This window comes from Myotis brandtii, unplaced genomic scaffold, assembly GCF_000412655.1.
Source record: "Myotis brandtii unplaced genomic scaffold, ASM41265v1 scaffold456, whole genome shotgun sequence".
Classification (NCBI taxonomy): domain Eukaryota; kingdom Metazoa; phylum Chordata; class Mammalia; order Chiroptera; family Vespertilionidae; genus Myotis; species Myotis brandtii.
In genome coordinates, this window is record NW_005367431.1 from 3812300 (window position 1) to 3834935 (window position 22636).

At 49.4% G+C, this 22636-nt stretch overlaps 2 protein-coding genes across 7 annotated transcripts in view; one reads left to right on the forward strand and one right to left on the reverse strand.

Annotated features, from left to right (window-relative positions):
- Positions 1-1869, reverse strand: part of EXTL1 (exostosin-like glycosyltransferase 1) — a 13097-nt gene extending 11228 nt beyond the window's left edge. The window contains exon 1 of the mRNA XM_005875262.2: positions 3-1869. Coding sequence (XP_005875324.1) covers positions 3-648 — 646 coding nt within the window. The 5' untranslated portion in view covers positions 649-1869. The remainder of the gene's footprint in view (positions 1-2) is intronic.
- A 14648-nt stretch (positions 1870-16517) lies between these two features.
- The window catches only part of PAFAH2 (platelet-activating factor acetylhydrolase 2, 40kDa), a 33433-nt gene continuing 27314 nt past the window's right edge, over positions 16518-22636 (forward strand). For all 6 annotated transcript variants that reach the window (XM_014546859.1, XM_014546861.1, XM_005875163.2 and 3 more), the window contains exon 1: positions 16518-16598. The gene's annotated coding sequence lies outside the window, so the exon portion shown is untranslated. The remainder of the gene's footprint in view (positions 16599-22636) is intronic.

Sequence of the window (22636 nt, forward strand, 5' to 3'; positions counted from 1 at the left end):
GCTGTGCTGCCGCAGCTGGCCAGGAGCTCCGCCTCGAACCGGGTGGGCTTCAGGGAGAAGCGGGAGGGCCACGTCGAAGCCAGGCCGGAAGGTGTCCACCGTGGGGCTGGCCTCGGCCACCATTGCCTGTCCCAGCTGGAAGGTCCCAGAGCAGGAGGCCGGGTGGAGCCGCAGGACCAGATGGTTCTGGCCCCCGTTCCATTTCGGGGGCACCAGGCTGCATGCTCCAGCCGGGGCGTCCAGGCTGAGGAGGTGGAGGCAGGCCTCGGTAGGGCTGACTGTGTGGTAGCGAGATCCCTCGATGGAAGCCAGGATCTTTTGCTGCATCTCAGAGATGGGTCCGGCCGCTGGGTACACGAACACCTTGAAGCCACCACTCCTGCACTTCGAGGTATCAAAGCAAGCTCCCCAGTCGCAGCTGCCACCCCGGGGGACTCGAGGAAGTTGAGGGACATCTTCTGGGAGCGCCCCAGGCTGCAAGAAACTCTGCAGGAGCTCTGCATCCAGCCAGCGGGGCCAGCCTTGGGGGGCCCCCGCCCGAGGTCCGGTGGGTACCGCCAGGCGGAGAAGGGGTAAGATTCCCAGGAGGCCGAGGAGCCAGGAGGCCAACAGTGCCAGCCAAAGGGACTTCCTTCTCCACGACTGCATGTGGCCACCCACAGCCAGGGCCGGGGACGCGGAGGAGCAGGGGCCTGAGGGTGGGCTGCTGGAGCTGGGATCAACCTAGTTCAGCGCCCTCATTGTACAGATGGGAAGACTGAGGCTCATCAAGAGCAGGCTGCCTGCGCAGCGTCCAACAGCAAGTCAGCACCCAGGCACGAGGAGGCCAGCAAGGGCCCAGCTTTCTGGCCTTGCGTTCCTGTGGTCAGGGCTCTGCTTCCTTGGTCTTTGGACAAGCGAGCAGGTCTTTGCCCTCCCAGCAGGGCCCCCTGCCCCCAGGCACTATTCAGGCTGATGCAACCCCTGTCCAGACTGCTAGGCTGTGTCCTCCTGCCCTTCTGGCTGAACCCCCTGACCTGGCCCTCAATGGAAATGACTGTCTGCCAGGCCATGGGGGACCTGTCAGGGCTCCCACAAGAGGCAGCTTGTGGCCAGGATGCAGGGCTGGTCTCCCCAATCACCTCCCCCCGCCCCCCCCTTCCACACACACACACACACCTGCCTGAGCAGTCCCGGAGCAGCCCTGGCCACCCCTGTGCCAGTTGACCGGCACTCCTGGGCTCTGGGCCCTGTGGCTGAGCTAAAATTAGACCCTGTGCCCCATGTGGGCTATCAGGGTCAGCTGAGTTCAAGGCCTGGGTGCAGCCAGTGCTCCCTGCCTGGGGGGCCAAGAGGGCTCTTGGTCCTGGTCCCTTCCCACCCTACCACTGTCTCTGGCTCAGGCAGCTCAGCCCCTCCTCCTCCAGCCCCTAGAAGCTGACCCTGCACCCTCTGGCTTGGAGCTATCACCTTGCAGAGGCCAGCGACCCTGCACCAAGGCTCTGCCCCATGGCCCCCAGCCCTTCCTATGTGTCTTCTCCCTTCCCTCTCCAGGCAACATCTGGCCAGTCTAGATTTCTCTCCTAGTGGCAGCCTGGCTCCTCCCCTGCCAGCCTTGATTCGTTCCTGGCTGGGAGGCAGGGTCTCCCCTTAACCCCTTCCAAACCAGTTTCCTTGATTGCTAAAAATAACCAGCAGGGACCACACCTCAGTTTGCCACAAGCTACCACAGCCTGTGTCTCTTAATTCTCACATCAACCCTTCGAGGCATGGAGTTTAAAGCGCCAGAAGCGTGGCTGGGTACATAGCCCGGCATGTTAGTTATCCCAGAGTTTTGCAAACCTTTTTTATGCATCAAGTAGAGGGTGGAGGTAGATATAAGCCCTCTGAAGGGATTACATTAGCCACAGACAGAGGGGAGGGGAGGAGGGGAAGCAGGGCCAATTCTGAGATCGGTGCAGCCGGTCAGAGCCGGCCCACAGTCAGCTCTTACCGGCTAACTGCTCTTTCTTTAACTCCCCAGACACTGTCATTTTAATTTAGAACATCTCAGATTTTTCTCTTATCATTACCCCCAAAAACATCCTCCAGATGGCCAACGAAGGGGGAATCTGGCCTCTTTGCATTAGAGGGTCAGTCACTGAGTGATGGACTGACATTCCCTGCATGGGTCAGGTTCTCTCTGTAGTGAGAGGCCTTTGCACACGCTCTTACTGCTCCTGCCTGCAACTCGTCCCTCCATTTGCTGGGCTAACTCCTCACCCTACAGCAAGCGTGTCAAACTCAAAGGCTAACACGGGCCAGATAAACGAGGCATTTGGCCCGCGGGCTGTGAGTTTGACAAGCTTGCCCTGTAGGAATCAGCTCCCTTCCTAAGGGAAGCCTCCCTGACTCTCCTCCCACTGGGTTCAGGCCCTCCTCTAGCTTCTCATGCCATCGCTTCATCTCTCTATACCCAGACACATTTAGTCATTCATTCATTCATCCAACCAATACTTACTGAGTACTAAATGTTGGCCAAACTTTGTGCCAGGCACTGGGAAGACACCACTGGAGAACAGTAATAGCTAACATTCATATTACTATGTTTTTTTCATTTAATCCTTCCCTATGGGGGCTACGAAGGAGATACTATTATTATTCCATTTTACAGATGCAGAAATGGAGGCCCAGGGAGCTTTATGTAACTTGCCTAAATTCCCATCGCTTAGCCAGAATCTACAGCCAGGCAGTCCATTCCCTTAGCCACTGCACCATTCTGTCTCCTGCAGAAGACAGACCTGGCCCTAGATCACTGTCCCCGGGAAAGAGAGACCAGTAACCAGGCCATTATGGAAGAAGGGGGTCAGAGGAGGCGTCCGAGGCAGTAACACCTTCCCTAAGACCTAAAGGATAGCAATGTGTTTTTTTAGAACAATCACTGCGGCTGCCTGTGTGGGAACAGTGAAAGGGGTGAGATGTAGTCAGATTCTGGCTATATTTTGAGCCAGGGCAAAATGACGGGATTGTTGATGGGTGGGACGTGAGGTGTGGCCTGAGCCCCAGGCAGGGTGATGGGGAAAACTTGGAGGGAAGGGGGGCGACTTGGGGAAAAGGTCATGTGGACTGAAAAGCAGCCACCTGTTAACCCTGACAAGCTCAGGGGAGGCTTGCATGTGGGCCCTGCAAACTCAGAGACTGGAAGTAACCGCAGAGGATGGTCTGAACATTAAAATGCCTAACTAATAGCAGGTCATGGCGGTAACCACATCCGAGGCCTGTAGCTTCCTTGACAAAGGTCAATCTCTGTCTTAAGTGAGCCGGTCTATTGCCTTTTTTGCATCTAGGATAACACACCTTTGAAATGTCAAAGTTATCTCCTTTTCCAGACCCCTCAGGGCATAACTGCTGAACCAGAGCAGAGACCACAGACCCCTCACTGTTACTCTTGTTCCCCAAATACCATCTCCATGTGCTGTAACTATTATTAGTTACCCTGCACCCACCAATGTAAAAGAAGTTATGTGTCTCTTCCTTTTACTCTTTATCCAATCCCAGAGATTTCCCCGCTTTGCTTCTCCTGCCCCCTTAATCTACCACCCATGGCCTTCATGTCACCCTCCTTACATTTTCTCCTTTGATTCTGGTGTGCAAAATAAGATGCAAAACTGCCATTCTCGGGAGCATTTTCTCAATTTGTTGAGTTTTTGCTTCCCGGCAATGTCATCAGTTTGATTCAAATAAACTCAAAAATTCTCTACAGGTTTGGACATTTCTTACGTCGATAGTCAGGTTCCTAGGCTGGGAATTCATCCTTCTCATCCCCAGTACCAGCATAATAAATGTCCAACCAAAGCTTGTTGAACGAGAGGATGGATGGATGGATGGATGGATGGACAAAGTTGGGAGTGCTAGGAGGTCAAGGCCAGCTGTTGAGAGGATGGTGGGGGGACACCTGCTCCAGCTCCAGGGCCCCTGGCTGGCTCAGGCCCATGCCCACCTTTGAGTACCCACACACACCTTCTCCTACCTTCATCCTTGCAGGGGAGGCTCTCAGGCCAGCTGGGCCTGGGCTTGTCTGAACTGCCATTCACATTCTTGCCTTGGGACTTGGATGAAAAAAGGAGAAGGCAGGGCATTCTGGCAGGCAGGACTGAGCCAGGCTCATCCTAAAAATACATCTCTGGGCTCTGCTAAGGACTCTGGACCTCCATCAAAGCCACCAGGAGTGCCTGTCCTATACCTGGGCTCTGATCACTGGAACAGAAGCCAATACTTTGGGGTGATGAGAGTGGGACAGGGCAGGAGAGAGGAGGACAACAGTGAGGAGGAGGAGGAGGAGGAGGAGGAGGAGGAGGCAGGGGCACCGGGCTCTAGTTCAACAACGGGAGGCTTCTGGGAGGAGGCAGAAGGCTTGTTTGTTTCCTGCAGGGCAGTTTGAAGCAGGCCTCTAAGTGGGTTTGCAGATAAGGAGATGCTCTGGATGGCATCCCAGAGCTCAGCAGTGTTTGCTCCATGGCTGTGGTGGTGTCATGCTGCCTGGGGCGGGTAGGGCGGGGCGGGTCTGAGGGCTGCCTGAGCTTGGAGTTGCTTCCTGCCTGAGGTGCCAGGTATCATATTGGTCAAGGTGCCCAGGCAGAAAATGGAAGCTAACTTCACTGTGTTTGATCGGAAGTGTTCCCTCTCTGCACCCTGATTCTGCTTCCCCGCCACCCTTCCTTTTCTGGGATGGGCATGAAATCTCCAGAAGGAACGCATCTAGTCTTCTAGGAGAAAGGGGCCTGGAGCACTAGATAGGGCTGTCGTTCAGAGCACAGCTCAGGTGCTCTTAACAAGCTGTGTGTTCCTGTGCAAGTTACTCCACCTCTCTGTGCTTCTGTTTCCTCATCTATAAAATGCTGATAATAGCTTCTTTCTCAAAGGCTTGCTGGGGAGAGAATTAACTGAGACAATGCCTGGCACAGAGCAGGCACCTAACAAATGGTATCCGTTGTTCCTCCTCAGACCCCGAGGGAGGCGAGATGACTTGCCCAAGGGACACTGAGCTTCCCATCTGGGGTCGATCAGGACCAGGTTTTCCCTCCCGCACCCATGTTCTTCCTGCCGCACCTCCATCTCAGAAAGAAGACACTTAGAGCTCTAGGAGGCAATCACCATGGAAACCCATCTGTTGCTTCTTTGCTGCTGCTTGTTCCTCCAGCTCTGAGCTGTCTGGGTGTCTCGCTGCAGAATTAACCAGTGCAGGGGCTGGAGGCTGCAGGAGCCTCCGGGGTCTCAGTTCACTTGCTTGAGCACAGATGAGTCCAAACTGTGGTCCCCAGGGGGCATCATCAAACAAGCCCCCAAGGGTCCTGGCTCCCTATGGATTCAGGCCCAGACATTTTATAGGTCCGAGAACTAAGATGCTAATTTGTAGAAAACAGATATCCAAGTGTGATACAGCCCTACCTGGTTTGGCTCAGTGGATGGAGCATCGGCCTGCGGGATGAAGGGTCCCAGGTTCGATTCTGGTCAAGGGCATGTACCTTGGTTGCGGGCATATCCCCAGTGGGGGGTGTGCAGGAGGCAGCTGATCGATGTTTCTCTCATCAATGTCTCTAACTCTCTATCCCTCTCCCTTCCTCTCTGTAAAAAGAAAATCAATAAAATATTTTTTTTTTAAAAAAGGAGTGATACAAATGATTTCTGACCAGTAGAGATTATAGGTTATAACCCAAAGGTCATAGGTCACGCACTGCAGGGCGTTTGGGGCTGGAATCTGACCAGCGATCTTCTTCCAGTGTTCTCTGTGCTTCTTCGATTATACCCGTCAGTCCTCTGAACTAGCTTTATCATCCTGATAATTTCCTCATGATTAAGTGAAATACAACTTTAACTTGTGCTCACGATGCGTTTGTATGATAATTTTTAAAAACATTCAGATGAGTATAATTTGGTGACTCACTGAGCCTCATTTTCCTCCTCTGTAAAGCGGGGAATTCAAAGGAGGAGCTGACAAATTTGCCGACCCTGCACCAGGCACGACTGAGTTCCTGAGATCCGCGATTTCATTTAAGCTTCACAGCAAAACTGCAGGGGCGGGGTGGTGGCGATTCTCCCCATTTTACAGGTGAGGTGAGTGAGGCTCAGAGAGGGGAAGTGATTGCCCCAAAGCTGCACAGCCAGTGAGAAACAAAGTCTGTATTTGAACCACTGCGTCACAGGGGGCTAATTCCTGCTTCTGTGGGGCTGGATGAATGAGAACACAGGTGGGAAGGTGCTTGGCAAGCTAGATAGGTATGCTCACATGTGAACAGTTATAGACGGCCCAAGGCAACCTCCTAGCCAGCCACATCTAGACCTGGCCCAGGATCTGGGCTCCCCTCCCACGGGAGGCAGATCTCTGCTTCCTGTGCGGTGGGTTTCTGTTGTCTGAGGTGAGTAGGCATCGCTGGTCCAGCCCCTCACACACAGGACAGCGTCCCTGCCGGAACCTGCAGAACAGTTTCAGCCCTAGCCATTCCTTTGGGGCCTGAATTGCTGAGGCAGGTGTCAGGCGGACAGCAGGCCAAGTGGAGTCCATTTCAAACCCTGGTTTTGAAGTTATTCCGTCTCATCCTCCTGACCGTTTAGCTCCTCCTGAATTAGTTCTTCTCTGAAGGCTCCAGAAGCCATGCCCAGCCTCCTCTAAGTTTCCGGACCCTCCCAAGCAAACCACACGCAGCCCTGGGGCCCAGGGGTTAATCAGTGGGGCCAGCTGACAAATGTTTACGAGCAGGCAGACAATTATCAGCCTGCTTTCCAAAGCAGAGGCAGGAAGATTTATTTCTCCTCTCCTCCCTCCCTGGAGGTGCCACTTGGCAGAGTAAACACAGCCTTCTGCTGGCTCTTTGAGGAGCTACCCAGCTGAGAGGTGGGAGCTGAGGGGAGGGATCAGGCTTGGAGGTGGGCTCCCAGGAGGAGGTGCAGGGGGCTCAGTCCCATTTCTCTTGAACTCTGGGCTCCACCTTGGGAGCCTGGCCCCTCATTTAATCCTCAAAACCATCAGAAGTGCTAGATGCTCTTTTTTTCTTGAGGGGGGGGGGAGAGAGAGAGAGAGAGAGAGAGAGAGAGATTTGTTTGTTGTTCCACTTATTTATGCATTCATTGGTTGCTTCTTGAATCCCCTGACGGGATCAAACCCACAACCTTGGTGTATCAGGATGATCCTCTAACCAACTGAGCTACTAGGCGAGGGGGCAAGGTGCTCTTAACTCTGCTTCCAGATTGGGGAAGGGCCCAGCCGGTGGCTTGGTTCATCAGGAGGTCACAGTCCGATTCTGGTCAGGGCACATGCCGGGTTGTGGGCTTGATCCCCAGTGGGGGGCATGCAGGAGGCAGCCAATCAATGATTCTCTCTCATCATTGATGTTTCTATCTCACTCTCCCTCTCCTTTCCTCTCTGAAATCAATAAATCAATACAAATATATTTTTGTAAAGAACAGATTGGGGAAGGGAGATGCAGAGAGGTGAACTCACACGTCTAGGGTAACCCAGCTAGTGGGTGGTAGACCAAGCCATGGTCTGTCTGACATCAGACCTGCCAGACTTTCTACTTTACCTCATGGAAGAAAAGGCTGTCGATTTGTTGAGTATCTACTATGTGCCGGGCACTATGTTGGACACCACTTCTTCCTCTAACCTGGAAGTAGCATTTCCTAGAATCCCTTTCCTATGCCATTAACCTCAGAAGAGTGAGATAGCACAGCCCATAATGGGGGGAGGAAACACAGGAGCGAATCCCAGAAAGAAGAAGAGATGGGCCTCAAGCTGCCACGTGTCATCCAACCAGGGTCCTCATCAGAGGCCCATGAGGTCCTGTCGGTTTCACCTCCAAAGTGCCCCCATGCCTCAGAGCCACTGAAATTATTCATACTGGCCCATCCTAAGCCTGCTCACCCCGCCTCATCCATTCTCACCATGGAAACCACAATAAAGACTCTGGCCCAAGTTACCCCTTGTTTTCTCTGCCCCCTGACCAACCTGGTGCCCCCCCTGTGGCCCCCTACAGCATGGCATGACTCCTCCTCAGGACCTCTGAGTATTGCGAACTGTCTTTTCAATGGCATTATCTCCTGTGCTCATCATACCTAAACAAGAATAAAATCTATATTTTAAAACAAACTCCCCAGTGGTTTCCATCATACGGAATAAAACCCAGGCTTCTTTCCACGGCCTAGAAGGCCCTCCAGGATCTGGCCCCTGCCTGCCCTCCAGACCTTGTCTCCTTCCCTCTCCCCAGCTCCTTCAGCCCCACCGCCTTCTCTCTATTTCTCAGACCCAGCAAAGCAGTTTCCACCTCAGGACCTGGCTGTTCCCTCGCCAAGGCACACGCTTCTCCCAGAGCCCAGTATCGTGGCTCCTTATTCACATCTAGGGCTCAGTTGGCATGTCCTCTTCCCCGAGAGGCCTGCTCTGAGCGCTCACCATCCAGGAACAGGAACAGCCAGCAGCTCTTGGGTGTTTTCCATGTGTCAGGCACCCTTTTATGGACCTTCCATGTGTTCACTCTTTGAATCCTCACAACAACCCTATGAGGTAGGTATTAGTATGATTATTTCCAGAAACAATAAGAAACTGAGGCTCAGAGAGGTTAAGTGATGTGACCACAGTCCCACAGCTAAGAGGCAGGAGAGCTGGGATGCAAACCCAGCAGCTCATTTCCAGTCCACACTCTGAATCACTTCGCCTGATCTCCTGGGCAGAGTAAGTTTAAACTAATTATTCTTTCATTTGTTTTTTTAAAAATGTTTTCATTGATTTCAGAGAGAGGAAGGGAGAGGGAGAGAGAGAGAAACATCAATGATGAGAGGGAATCATCGATTGGCTGCCTCCTGCACGCCCTCCTATTGGGATTCGAGCCTGAAACCCAGGCATGTGCCCTGACCAGGAATCCAACCTTGACTTTCTGGTTTGTAGGTCAACGCTCAGCCACTGAGCCACACAGGCTAGGCTAAAATAATTATTATTTTATTACATTGTATTGAACAGAGGCTGGATTCCACCCACCCATTTTCTCTAACCAAATCTGAACTCCTTTATGCAAATCACTCATTGCCCCCTTATCCTCTTACACCATTTTCCTGACTTACTTGGACCCTGAAGGCATTTGTGTTTGCAACCCCTGCTCTGGGTGCCTCTCACACACTCCCTCATTCTTTTAACCCGCTGTGCCAGGTGAAAGGTTAACATGGTGGCCCAGGGGCAGGCTAAATAGCCATCTCAGATGGTGGATAAAGAAAAATTGAATTTATTTAAGGAAAGGGGGTGGGGGATGGGATATCCAAAGGGAAGGGCTGCACAGCACCGAGCCAAGGAGACACCGGGTGGATGATGGCAGCACCCAGGAGCTGAAGTTTCATCCTTATATGCAGTCACTGACCGGAAGCTCTTGTCGTCAATGGGTCTGGGGGCTGAGTCAGTGAGCTTGGAATGCAGATGGAATTTGGATGTGCAATCAGGTGTCTTTAGGACAGTTTCAGGTCCTCACATGGTCTGATTCCAGGCGTCCAGCAAGTTTTTCCTGGTCTTTGTTCTTCTGTGGCAGGAAGCCCTTAAGGATTGCATTGCCCTATAGTCCTAACCCCAGGCTCTGTGCTAGGCCCACTGAGATGAATCAGATGGCATCTGTGCCCTCAAGGAGCCCATGGCCGTGAGGGGAGGCAGACCCGCACACCGTTGTTCCACTGCACTGTGACGTGTGCGATCGTGGGAAATGTCAATGCATTTAGGGATTCAGCCAGGAAGGATTTCTCAGAAAAAGTGTCAACTCTGCTGGGTTTGCAAGACTGGACGGAAAGCAGGCAGGAAAGATGCCGCACAAACAGATGCACGGCTGAGTGCTTCACATCTAGGGACCGGCCTGTCACTTTGGGTGAGAAGGAGTGAATCTAACTGGCGGAGGGAAGCTGATCCAGATCTCAAAGGCCTCCTGGGCGTCTGATAAGGGTGCAAGCTTTGCCGCGGAGGCTGAAAGCAGTCTGAGGAGGATTTTAAGCTGGGGCTGATGCCGTGTTGTCGGTAAGGGTTCTCCCCTCACGCCATCCTCATTTCCCCAAACCTACTGAGAACTTGGTACCTGCCAGGCCAGCTCATGTTCTGCAGGCCGGGAGCTTTTCCAGGCATTTGATGGGATTGATGATAACAAGGCTGGGAGCCAGGAAAAGAAGTGTAAGACTGGGAATTCAGGCCTTCCTTGGCCTCTGGGCCTCCCTGAACTGGCTCGGCCTCCAAGAATCATTTTTGATGAGAGATTCTGGGAAGCAGGCCATTGCCAAGGCCAAGTAAACTCCTGAAGGAATGGAAGGAGCCCAACAGTAGAAAGAGTAATGGCCTCACCAGTTTTCCCCTCCTCAGTGGGGGTGGGCTGGATGTCCTGCCCCTCCCGGTGCAGGAAGCCCCCTCAGCCTGCACTCCTTCCTCTGGGCTCCAAAGTCCCTACTCCTCCCAGCTAGGGCTCTGGCAACTGCCTTGGGGGAGGGGATGTCCCCTCAGTTGTAAAGTTAGACCTGGGGGTGGAGGGTGGAGGGGGAAGTGAATGTTGGAGCAGCCTCAGAGGCTCTCATTCCTATCCTCTTCCTCAGCCAGGCATCAAGGTGTGGTAGTGTAGTAGGCAGTTGGACAGACATGAGCAGAGCAAGGGCAATGGGCCAGGTACAGAAGGTCACCAGGGTGGCAAGCCCCAGGTGCCTAGCAATGGACAATCAATTGTAGGGTGGGCCCTCACCCCAGGGTGACTTTTCCTCCCCTAGCATATCGCTGGTCACACAGTTTGGACCCCCTGACCTTTCCTCCTTAGAGGTAACATTTTTGTCTCAGTTGTATCTTAGCACCACACCTGTTAGGTCTGATCAAATAATTGATACCCTTTCCCCTGGGAAACTGACCTTTAGATCATTTCACAACCTACATTCCTTTTTGCTTAGGCCACATTCCATTTGCTAAGACCATCATCTTTCCCCTTTAGACTTGCCCAGGATCAGGACCCGCAGAAAAAGCCCGCCTAGAGTCCTTTAAAACTTCTAGCCTGACCAGCCAGAGTGGCTCAGTGGTTGAGCATCAATCTATGAACCAGGAGGTCACAGTTCAATTCCTGTTCATGTCTGGGTTGCGGGTTTGATCCCTACTGTGGGTTGTGCAGAAGGCAGCCAATCAACGATTCTCTCTCATTATTGATGTTTCTATCTCTCTCCCCCTCTTCCTCCTCTCTGAAATAAATTAAAAAATACATTAAACAGAAGAAAACAAAAAAAACCCCAAACAAACAAACCTCTGACTGCCTGGTCCCTGGCTGCTGGCACCATTTTGGGGCTCAGCCCATCTGGTTTTCCAGATGACCTAATGCATTTATAATTGTTTACCACTTTTGGCCTCATGCGTTCCTCCTTCAGTGACCCTAACACACCCAGATAAGCAACAAAAGCAGCCACGGCCGATGTCAGGACCAGCTGCATTGAATAATGCCCTCTACCCTGGTGCCAGCCAATCAGCCAGTGGAGACCTCAACCCTGAAAGGATACACCTGGAAAACTGCTGAATATTCTATTAAAATCTTCCCCTGGGACCTCCCCTAAAATCTTCACTCTTAAAACCCTTAGGATGGAGGACCCAGTGTGCTCTCCCTCCCGGGAGCAAGCCCTGCTGTCCCCTAGCCCTTCTCCTTTCCCCTCCCCTCCCCTCCCCTGCCCAGGAGCTTACCATTGGTTTCCTCACCTCCAAGCTCCAAGAGCCCTTCCTTTACCTCTATAACTCATTTCCTCAACCCGTTTCTTTCATGAATTACTTCTACCTCTATGATTTCCCAAATAACTGTTCTCTTACAGTTTGGGTCTTGGCTCTGAATTCTTTCCTAGCCAGAACCCAAGTACCGAGATTGCTGAACCCAGGTGTGGTCTGACCGCACCGGTCAGACACCTGACGCCGTTCCCGCCACCTACAACGGTGGCAGACAGGTAAGTCTGGGTTTTGATTCTGGCTTTGCCAGTCATTAGCTCTAAGACCTTGTGTAAGTCACCTGGCTTCTGTGAGCCCTGATTTCCTGACCTACAAACAGGGAATGACACTACTGGTATCTCAAAATTATTGTGCCAACGGAATGAGACCAGGTATGCTAAGCACATGGCACAAACACGATTCTAACCGGTGCTGGACACTGGCGGCTAGAATTCATCATGTGGAGGTTGGCAGGGAGATAGTGAAGGTGGACACTGGATGGACCACAATGGCTTTCTCACATGTGTCGCCATTGGAGATAGCACTCGCAAAGGCATGGAGGGTGACAGGGCATGCTAGGTTTGAGAATGTTATACCCCCAAGCCTAGTGCAAGGGTGGGGGGGGAGGGCTGAGAATAAGGAGATGGAAGAATATGAAACCAGACAACCAAAGCGTCCGGGCTGCCTGTCACTACTTGAGCCAATTAAGCAGAAATAAGATTGAATCATATTTGAGCATTTATTCCAATAATGCCGGCAGTATGGGAGAGCAGCAGGTCACCCACAAAAATCTGGTCTCCACCCTTTTCCCCCCTAAACCAGCTGCTTATATTGGGTAGAACAAAGATTACCTGGGGAAGTATGGAAAAGGAATAAGATTGGGTATAATGGTTACAGATTACAGGCAATGTGGGCTGGAGGCAGGCAGACTCCATTGTCTGGGCAACAAGGTGGTTAATCTTTCCATGATAACAGGCAGTTCTAGGATGAGGATAGACCACATTCCAAGGTTGACTTCCAGGTCCAAGCTTGACTCCCAGGTCCTGGGGGCGCACATCTCCCAGCCAGGTTAGAATGTCCTTTCTTTAACCAACACAAGGCAATCATAGTTAACAGAGCATGATTAATATTTCCCATAACCCTAGCTAGCCCCCAATATTCTGTTTCTGCCCCTAACAAATTCTGCAGAGACAGGGTTGAATCATATATGAGCGTTTATTCCAATACTGCCGGCAGGATGGGAGAGCAGCAGGTCATCCACAAAAATCTGCTCTGCAAACCCAACCCCCCCCCCCCCCATAAGCCAGCTGCTTATATAAGGTAGGACAAAGATTCCATGGGGAAGTAGGGATTTTAGGCATGGAGAGGGAGGCTATGCAGGCTGGGGTGGGACTCCATTGTTTGGGCAATAAGAGTGTTAACCTTTCCATGATATTAGGCAGTTCTTGACTGAGAATGGACCGTATTCCAAGGTTAACTCCCTGGGGGTGTACAACTCCCAGCTAGGTTAAAAGCTAGGTTGCCTTTAACCAGAAAAAGGTTTATCCGATCTCTCTAAGCAGTTGGTCTACAGATTCGGGTAGCAACCTAAATTGTGCTCCAACGGGAACAAAGATTGGCAGGGTTTATAAAGGGCAAAACCATAAGTGCTGTTCGAGTTTTGGTGCCCCATGTAAGTGAAGGATGTTGGCTAGGTCAGTTGTAACCAATTCTATGTAAATGAATGATGCAGGTTATCAGAATGGATTGGTTCCTTTCAAGGTGAAGAATGCTTACAGTCTGGTCACCCTGAGGAGGAGGCAAGGTCCACATACGTCCTTGTAGCAATCATTGACCCAGATGTTTGTCTTGGCCTTGAGCTGAGTGTAGCAACATGTCAGCAACTTAACAAAAATTCCAAGAACTGAGACATGAGACATGCATAGGCCTCACCTCCTTAATGATCCCCCGACTCCATTTTAAGTGACTCTCTTCGAAAGGCTTATTCTATTTTATTTTCCCCATTATCAGGAGGAGAAGAGGAAATCCAATGCTCGTCACTCAAATACCAACTTGAAGTAACTTAGCAACAAGGTAAAGGCCAGAGAGGGATTGCGGCCGACTAGAAGGGGACCTGGGACCATTGGAAGATGAGATCTGTGGCTGGAAAATCAACCATTTGCTGAACACTCAAAGCATTTGGGTGTTAATCCCAGAAGAGACTAGATTGTAAGGAAATGCAATTGGACTCAAGTATTTTATTTTGCAACAGAAAATAGTTTGGGCCCTAGGCAGATCTTCCTAACAGTGACAAAAGAGGTAAAGGAAGCTGTGACATCCCTGTTTCTGGGAAGTTTAAAACTCAACCGGCAGATGTCCCCAGCGTGGCCTGGCCTACAGCAAGAAACAGAGAAATGACCTCCAGCTGCCCCTCTCGTGCCTGGGAATCCGGTCAGGCAGTCATGAGTGTTCTGGACCAGCAGCAGAACACCGATTAATTAGCCAAAGGGAGCCTCTCTCTGCTCTGCACTAAGCTTTTTATGTTCTGCCATCAACCACAGCTTTAATTAAATCCGGGGCTTAATTACCACAGTGCAGTGCTGCCATCACTCTCTCCTGATGACTTTATCTTGGATCCTGGAAGGATGGTGTTGACGACAGTGTATCAGGAGGAGAGATGAGCCTAAAGAAGCCTAAAGCACAGACTCTGAACACTGGTGATTTGAGGGTCCACGGGGTGGGCAGGTGGCAGGATCAGCTGTAGGCCCCAGCACCTGACCTCAAGTTGCTCATAATTTATTGCAAAGTTAAAGCTTTCTACCTAGGTCCTAGGAGATGGCACAAGGCAATCTTCTATAATAATAAAAGCGTAACATGCTAATTAGACCAGACAGCCGAACGACCTTCTGGACGCAGCTGGGGCTGCTACCAGGGCCAAGGCAAGCTGTCACATTGTGGCTGCGAGGGCCGAGCCCCTTGCATGAATTTCGTGCATCGGGCCTCTAGTGTGAAATAAGCCCCCAAATGAGAGGCACACACAAATATCCCAGCAACTGAGAGGGAGCAGAGACCCTTTGGGACTGGAAGGATGAGGGAAGCTTCATGGAAAGTGAGGACATAGAGGGATTTTCAGGGAAGAACAGGATTATACAAGGCAGCAGGCAGGGCAATGTACCTAGTGCAGGGAAGAGCATGAGTATGGAAGTAACGATGAGAACCTGATACATCTTGAGAATGATGAGGAGGGAAGTGTAGCTGGGAACAGAGCAGAGCAGAAGAGAAGAGATTCCTGTCAAAGATGAGCATGAGCAACACTTTTGGAGAAGGTGGGCGACAGGTAGGAAAGGCCTTGAATGCCAGGCTAAGAAGTTGGGACCTCATTCAGTAGGTAGTAGGAATCCATTGAAAATTTTTGAGTTGCTTGAATGATCCAAATGTCTTTTTGTTTTAACTTTATTTCTTTTTACAATATTTTTGGAAGTCCATGTTGTTGTTTTTTAAATATGTTTTTATTGGTTTTTAGAGAGAGAGGGATAGAGAGAAATATTGATGAGAGAGAAACATCAGCAATTGGCTGCCTCCTGCACACCAACTACTGTGGATTGAGCTCACATGAGCCCTGACCGGGAATTGAACCCGTGACTTCTTGGTTCATGAGTTGATGTTCAACTATTGAGGCACACTCGCTGGGCTTAACTATTTTTACAGATGTCCTCTTCCCCCCACCCCCACCAAATTTCTTATGAAAGCTTACAAGACTCTTGAGGATGTGGTCCTGCCTATTCTTCAGGGGTTTCTCCCTCTCCCTCTCCCTCTCCCTCTCCCTCTCCCTCTCTCTCTCCCCCTCTCCCCCTCTATTTTTACAGATGTCCTCTTCCCCCCACCCCCAACAAATTTCTTATGAAAGCTTACAAGACTCTTGAGGATGTGGTCCTGCCTATTCCTCAGGTCTCTCGGTCTCTCTCTCTCTCTCTCTCTCTCTCTCTATTTTATCCCTCGCTTTGTGCTCTAGCGGAGTGTAAAACGTTCTTCACACTCCTTGTATTTATAAATTCTATTCCTTCAGTTTTCAACTTTAACTTCTCTCTAAGATCTCTAAGAAGCCTTGCTGACTTCATTTCCCCTTGGGAAGGTACCACCTTTCAAGGCTCCCACAACCTGCTGAGTTTCCCCCATTCTAGTACATATCACTGCGTTGTAATTATTTATTTGTTGGAATCCTCTGCTGGACTGTGAATTCTTTTGAGGCTACGGATGGCGTATTGCTCACCAGTGTGTCCCTAAGAACCAGCACAGAGCCAGCAGGGTAGGGAGGATGGAGGGGCCGGGGCTCGGGAGGACCCGTGATCTCTCACGTTTCTCTTGTTCCTGGAGAAGGACAATAGAAAGTTACTGCAGTCAACAGGTAAAGGTTGGTAGGAAATGCGCACTTTACCTGAATGATCAGTCTCTTATTCTCACAGGCAACAAAGCTGGGGCGAGGGGAAACGAAACTAGTTCCCACCTCCCTAAAAATAAAGTGAAGCCACGCTATTTCTCGGCACGCCTGGGAATTATTGAAGGAACAATGAGGCTGACGGTTGCTAATAGGACTAAATGCAGAAACCTCCGCTCGAGCCTTGTAACCACGGAGGTGGCTCCTTGACCACCAGGGGGAGGAATTGGATCGCATCGCGGGCCTTGGGCGGTTTCTCCCAACGACAAAGGGCCGCGTAGAACTATGGGAATTGTAGTCCTAGGGTAGAAATGCGCGATCTTGCGCGGTGCACCACGGGAATTATAGTTCGGGAAAGAGAGGCGGGAAATGCTTTTAAGTACCAATGTTGAGTTCTAGAAACTACAACTACCACAGGGCCATGAGCTCCTGGGCAGTTTCTTGGTTCCGTCGAAGTGACCGTCTGGGCTGCTTCTGAGAGGTCAACTTGACTGGGTAAGTTGGAGAGGGGGAAGCTCCGATTCTGAACGGAGGTGTCAGCAGACTTTTTCATATCCCCGCCCGGTATGGTGCTCTTCGTCTCATCCCAGGAACTTCATATTAACGTCTCGTCCTTTCTGGTTCCTATTCCGACGCCTCCAGTAGCCACCCACACCCTTAACTCTCCCACTGTCTTCTCCAGCCGTCACTCCCGGCTGAGGACCCAGCCCCCACAACCCCACCCTGAGCCCACAGCGTCACCTCTCCGAAACCTGGGCTTCACGCGCCACACCTGTGTGCTTCACTGTCCCTCACTTTGCTGTTTCGCATGCTAGTGGGAGAAGGCTCGCCATTGCTTCTCCGTCCGGGGAACGCCCGGCAGGACTGGAAGTCCGCAGACCCGGGTTCCCGTCCAGCCCCGCAGCTCACTCGCGGAGCGACCTCCGGCAAACCAGCCTTCCCTGGGACTCACTTTCTCCATCTACCAAACGGAGATGAATGACAGTTGCGCCCTCCCTCTTAGGATGAGGCTGCGTGGTGCAGCCAATGGGCTAGTATGTGTGAAGGTGCTATGTAAACTGTAAAGCCTCCACAGGCGAGGGGGGTTATTTTTATTAGAATTATCAAGGCTCTGGAACAGTCCTACCTTGGCTCCTTGTTTAGCTCTGCCCCCTTGTTGCTCAAGCCTGTCCCCCGAGTGCGCAGGATGGAGTTTCCTCACTTCCTCCAGAGACCAAAGGTCAGGCTAACGAGCTCTGAGTCTCCAGAGAGCTTTCCCTGAAAGGCAGCTCCGAAGAAGTGCTTATCTTGGACTCGGTCCTGAAATAGTTGGAGATGAGCAGTCCACCCAGCTGGCGGAGGGAGGCTTCTGCTCACTGGGAACAGGGCCCCGGCGGGAGATGGACAGCTGCGGCATCGGCCCTATCCCTTCCCTCTCGGTTCTTCTGGGCCTGTTCTGTAGATTGTGGTCTTGGCAGGGCTGTCTCCGGCGGGAAAAGGCTGGGAGGAAAGAATGCATTTTGCCAAAGACTTTAATCCAGAAAAAAATTAGAGACCTTGGTTTGGTATGATAAAAGAGAGACATAGCATTGTTAATTAATTCCTAACATTTTATGAGCACTTAAAATGTACCAGGCCCTATGCAATATTAATTTGAAAAAATATTTTTATTGACTTCAGAGAGGAAGGGAGAGGGAGAGAGAGATAGAAGCATCAATGATGAGAGAGAATTATTGACTGGCTGCCTCCTGCACGCCTCCTGCTGGGGATTGAGCCCGAAACCCGGGCATGTGCCCTTGACTGGAATGGAACCCGGGACCCTTCAGTCCGCAGACCCATGCCCTATCCACTGAGCCAAACTGGCTAGGGCTCAATATCAATTTTTTAATTTGTTTTACTATGCCCCTATTTTACATAGAAGGAACTTAGGCTCAAAGAGTTCATGTGGTTATAATGATAGAGCTACCATTTATGGTTATAGTGCCTTCTACATATGATTTACATATATTTAATTTACATATATTATTTAACTTAATCCTCATCTACAACTTCATGAGTAATCATTATTTCTATCCTGTGGTCAAATTATCAGAGGCCTAGAATTTAAGGAACTTGCTCAAGATTACACAGCCAATTAAGTGGCAGAGGTGGAATTCAAACTTCACCAAAGCCTTTCTTTCCTCACGATAACATATAGCCTTACTTTTAGATAAAAAGAGATTAAAAAATTGAGAGGGTTTAAAACAAAGCCTCACAGAGGGACATTTTTGGGGGGTCCCTAATAGATGGAGAAAGCATGGAGATAGGTGGTTTGGCCTGAAAAGAACTACAAAACAATCTTTACCTCTGTAGTATATCTGAAGAGATAAGGCATAAGTATGTAAAAAATTAAATAGCATTTATTGGATAAATGAATTATTGAGGCCTGTTATTACAGGGCACTACCTTAAGCCTAGTGACTAGCAGGTATATGTTTCTGGTGGCTATGGGATTAAACCAAGTGAAATCATAGTAATCATTTCATTAATTTGAAAATGAACTGGAACACTCAGGAAATGTTGCAGGTACACGTGTCTGAATAAAAGAAAAATCCTGTGTACCAACTGAACCAGAGGTTCTGAAACCTTGCTAATCAGAAACACTCGGGAAGCTTTTAAAAATTACTTGACCTCTGAGAATGGGGGCCCTAAAAGCTCTGTATTTGAAGAGCGATTCCCAGATGATTGTGATGATAGGTTCAGGAACCTCTGATCTAGATTCTACTTGGGCCACTTGCAGGCACGTCACTGCTAGAAAGCTGCTAGAAGAAGTACTAACGTAAGAACTGTCATGAGGCAGCCTGTGATTGGTTACCAGGGGGGCTGCAGACAGTGCCTAGATTGGAGAGGAGGAAAGGTGGTAAGGACTTGGGGAAGCTTCAGAGAAGACCAGGGATTTCATGGGCCTTGATGAATGGGGCAGGTTTGAAAGGGCAGAGAGTCTCTAGGCACCACCATGAATTGTTTAGATAAAGTGAGCAAAAGAAGATAGAGACACCTAGGCTGGTTTCCTTGGAAAATTCTGTAGCAATTACTAGAAATGACTGGATGCTCTTTGTGGATGTTTCTTAGGCAAAATTTGCAAGTCAGATTGGATTTTTCCATCTCTCCATTCTACTTGGGCATTAGTCAGTGTGAGCCCAGAGAATACAGAATCATTTTTATGTTAATTTCACCGTGCACAGTTAGCTTCTTTATTTTTTATTTTTTTAAACTGTTTTTATTGATTTTTTAGAGAGAGAGGAAGGGAGAGGGATAGAGAGATATAAACATCGATGAGAGAGAAACATCATCGATCACCTGCCTCCTGCATGCCCACTACAGGGAATCGAGCCTGCAACCTGGGTATGTGCCCTGACCAGGATTCGAACCGGTGACCTCTTGTTCCTGGATTAATGCTCAACTGCTGAGCTATACTGGCCCGGCTAGTTTTTATTTCCAAACTTAATTTAGTTGATAACCTTCCCCAGAACTTTCCAGGAACCCCAAAGGATTCTACCCTCCTGGTTAGCTGCTTGTAAGTCCACTCATTCTGATCCAATCCCAAGCACTGTTCTCTGTGGGGTAAGACCAAAATCTCTTCCCATAAGAAGCTGCTATCATTCTGCTTAATCCTGAAACCTGACTCATAGTTGGCTCTTTCTTCTCCCTTGACTCCCCAAATCCACTCAGTTGCCAACGCTTATTTCCACTTTTCAGTCAATCAATAGATATTTCCTGGATACTTTCTAAGAGCCAAGTAATACACTAGGTACTTTAAATGCATTATTTCATGTATCCCCATAGCAACCATATGAAGGTGGGTAGTATTCTCATTGTACAGATGGGGAATCAGGCTTAGAGAGATCGGATAAACTTGCCCAAGGTAAGAAAGCTAGGCAGCAAAAGAGCTAGGGCTCAAACTTGGGTTTTTCAGACTTCATCTCTCTCATATCTACGTCCTCGTTTCCAGAGCTGATTCCAACTCCTTAATCTTGAGGGACTGCTACCCTCCAGATCTGATCACACCACCCATTTCTCACCTGGCATCCTTTCCTCATCCCTCATTTCTCCTGTGCATTCTTACCTCTGTGCCTCTGCTCACACTTTTTTCTACCTGAAAGTCAACTTTTTCCACCATCCTCCTCCACTCCCGAGCTAAAGGAGCTCTCTTTCTGCGAACTCCTGCACTGTCTTATCTGACCCTCTTTTATGGCAGTTAGAACTTTCTGCTGCTTCATTGTCGTGTGGGTGACATGTGTCTTGTGCCCCTGTGTAGGTCTTCCTTTTGTATGCCGTCAACGACAAGGGGAAAGGTCATGTCTGAGACCAGCACACTAAGCAGCACACATTCAGTTTCACTGGCTACATAGTCCACTGATTGCATCAGTCATTTCTGAAATAGGTAGCCATAGTCCATTCCTGCACGCGCCCCATCTGGCCTGGGGATCAAACCTGCAACCCAGGTACAAGCCCTTAGCTCAGCTTCTTAAAAAGAATTGGGTTTACTTTTAAATTTGCTTCAGAGAAAGGAAGTCCATAGTAGAAAGGAAATCATTTATTACCTTCCAAAGTTAGATAGATTGATACTAGGATTATTGGTTGTTTGGGGTTTTCCACTGGACCAGACAGTTGGTAGTCAGGAGATCTATGTGTGATAATAGTTCTGCTTGTGACCTTGAGCTGCTCACTTAACCAAGTAGGACCTTGATTTCTTCATCAGGAAAGCACGTGTAGGTTACTGGGCCGGTGCGGGAGGGCGAAGATGATTGTGGGGAGGATTGATGAAAATTATCTCTAAGGTTGTTGTTTCTTCTCCTTCTCCTCCTTCTCCTTCTCCTCCTTCTCCTTCTCCTTCTCCTCCTTCTCCTTCTCCTTCTCCTCCTCCTTCTCCTTCTCCTCCTTCTCCTTCTCCTCCTTCTCCTTCTCCTCCTTCTCCTTCTCCTCCTTCTCCTTCTCCTCCTTCTCCTTCTCCTCCTTCTCCTTCTCCTCCTTCTCCTTCTCCTCCTTCTCCTTCTCCTCCTTCTCCTTCTCCTCCTTCTCCTTCTCCTCCTTCTCCTTCTCCTCCTTCTCCTTCTCCTCCTTCTCCTTCTCCTCCTTCTCCTTCTCCTCCTTCTCCTTCTCCTCCTTCTCCTTCTCCTCCTTCTCCTTCTCCTCCTTCTCCTTCTCCTCCTTCTCCTTCTCCTCCTTCTCCTTCTCCTCCTTCTCCTTCTCCTCCTTCTCCTTCTCCTCCTTCTCCTTCTCCTCCTTCTCCTTCTCCTCCTTCTCCTTCTCCTCCTTCTCCTTCTCCTCCTTCTCCTTCTCCTCCTTCTCCTTCTCCTCCTTCTCCTTCTCCTCCTTCTCCTTCTCCTCCTTCTCCTTCTCCTCCTTCTCCTTCTCCTCCTTCTCCTTCTCCTCCTTCTCCTTCTCCTCCTTCTCCTTTTTGAGAGACATATACAGAACATCCTGTCCAACAGCAACAGAATATATGTTCTTCTCAAGTGCACAAGGAATATTCTCCAGGATAGATCATATGTTAGGACACAAAACAAGTCTTAATAGATATAAGAAGATTAAAATTATGTCAAGCATCTTTATCAACTGCAATTATATGAAACTACAAATCAATTTAACAAATATGCGGAGATTAAACAATATGATACTAACCAACCAGTGGATCAAAGAAAAAAATCAAAAGAGAAATTAAATAATACCTTGAGACAAATGAAAATGCATTACAACATACCAAAACTTATGAAATGCAGCAAAAGCAATGTTAAGAGGGAAGTACATAGAGATAAATAGCTACCGCAAGAAATAAGAAAAATGTCCCAAATAAACAGTCCAGCTTTATGCTTCAAGGGACTAGAAAAAAAAGAACAAAAAAAGTCAAAGATAGTAGAAGAAAGGATAAACAATGATAAAAATATAAATAAATGAAAGAGACTAAAAGAGATAAAAAAATCAATGAAGCTAATAACTTAATTTTGGAAAAGAGAAACAAATTTGACAAACCTTTAACGAGACCCACAAGGGATAAAAAAGAAAGAGAACTCAAAATACAAAAGATCCTAAGAAACTAGTATGACCATTTGTATGCCAACAAATTGGACAACCTAGGAAAAATGGGTAAAATCCTAAAAATATACAACTTACCAAGACATTGCTGTAAAAGAAAGGAACTCCTGGAGTTCTTTTTTTTTTTAACTTTTAAAAAAATATAATTTTTATTGATTTCAGAAAGGAAGGGAAAGGGAGAGAGAGATAGAAATATCAGTGATGAGAATCATTAATCGGCTGCCTCCTGCATACCACCTACTGGGGATCGAGAGCCCACAACCCAGGCATGTGCCCTTGACCGGAATTGAACCCGAGACCCTTCAATCCTCAGGCTGACGCTCTATCCACTGAGCAAAACTGGATAGGGCTCCATTGACTTTTAGAGAGAGTGGATGAGAAGGAGGGAGTTGGGGGGGGAGAGAGAGAGCGAGAGAGAGAAACAGAAACATTGATGTAAGAGAGACATTGATTGGTTGCCCCCCTGCACGCACCCAATAT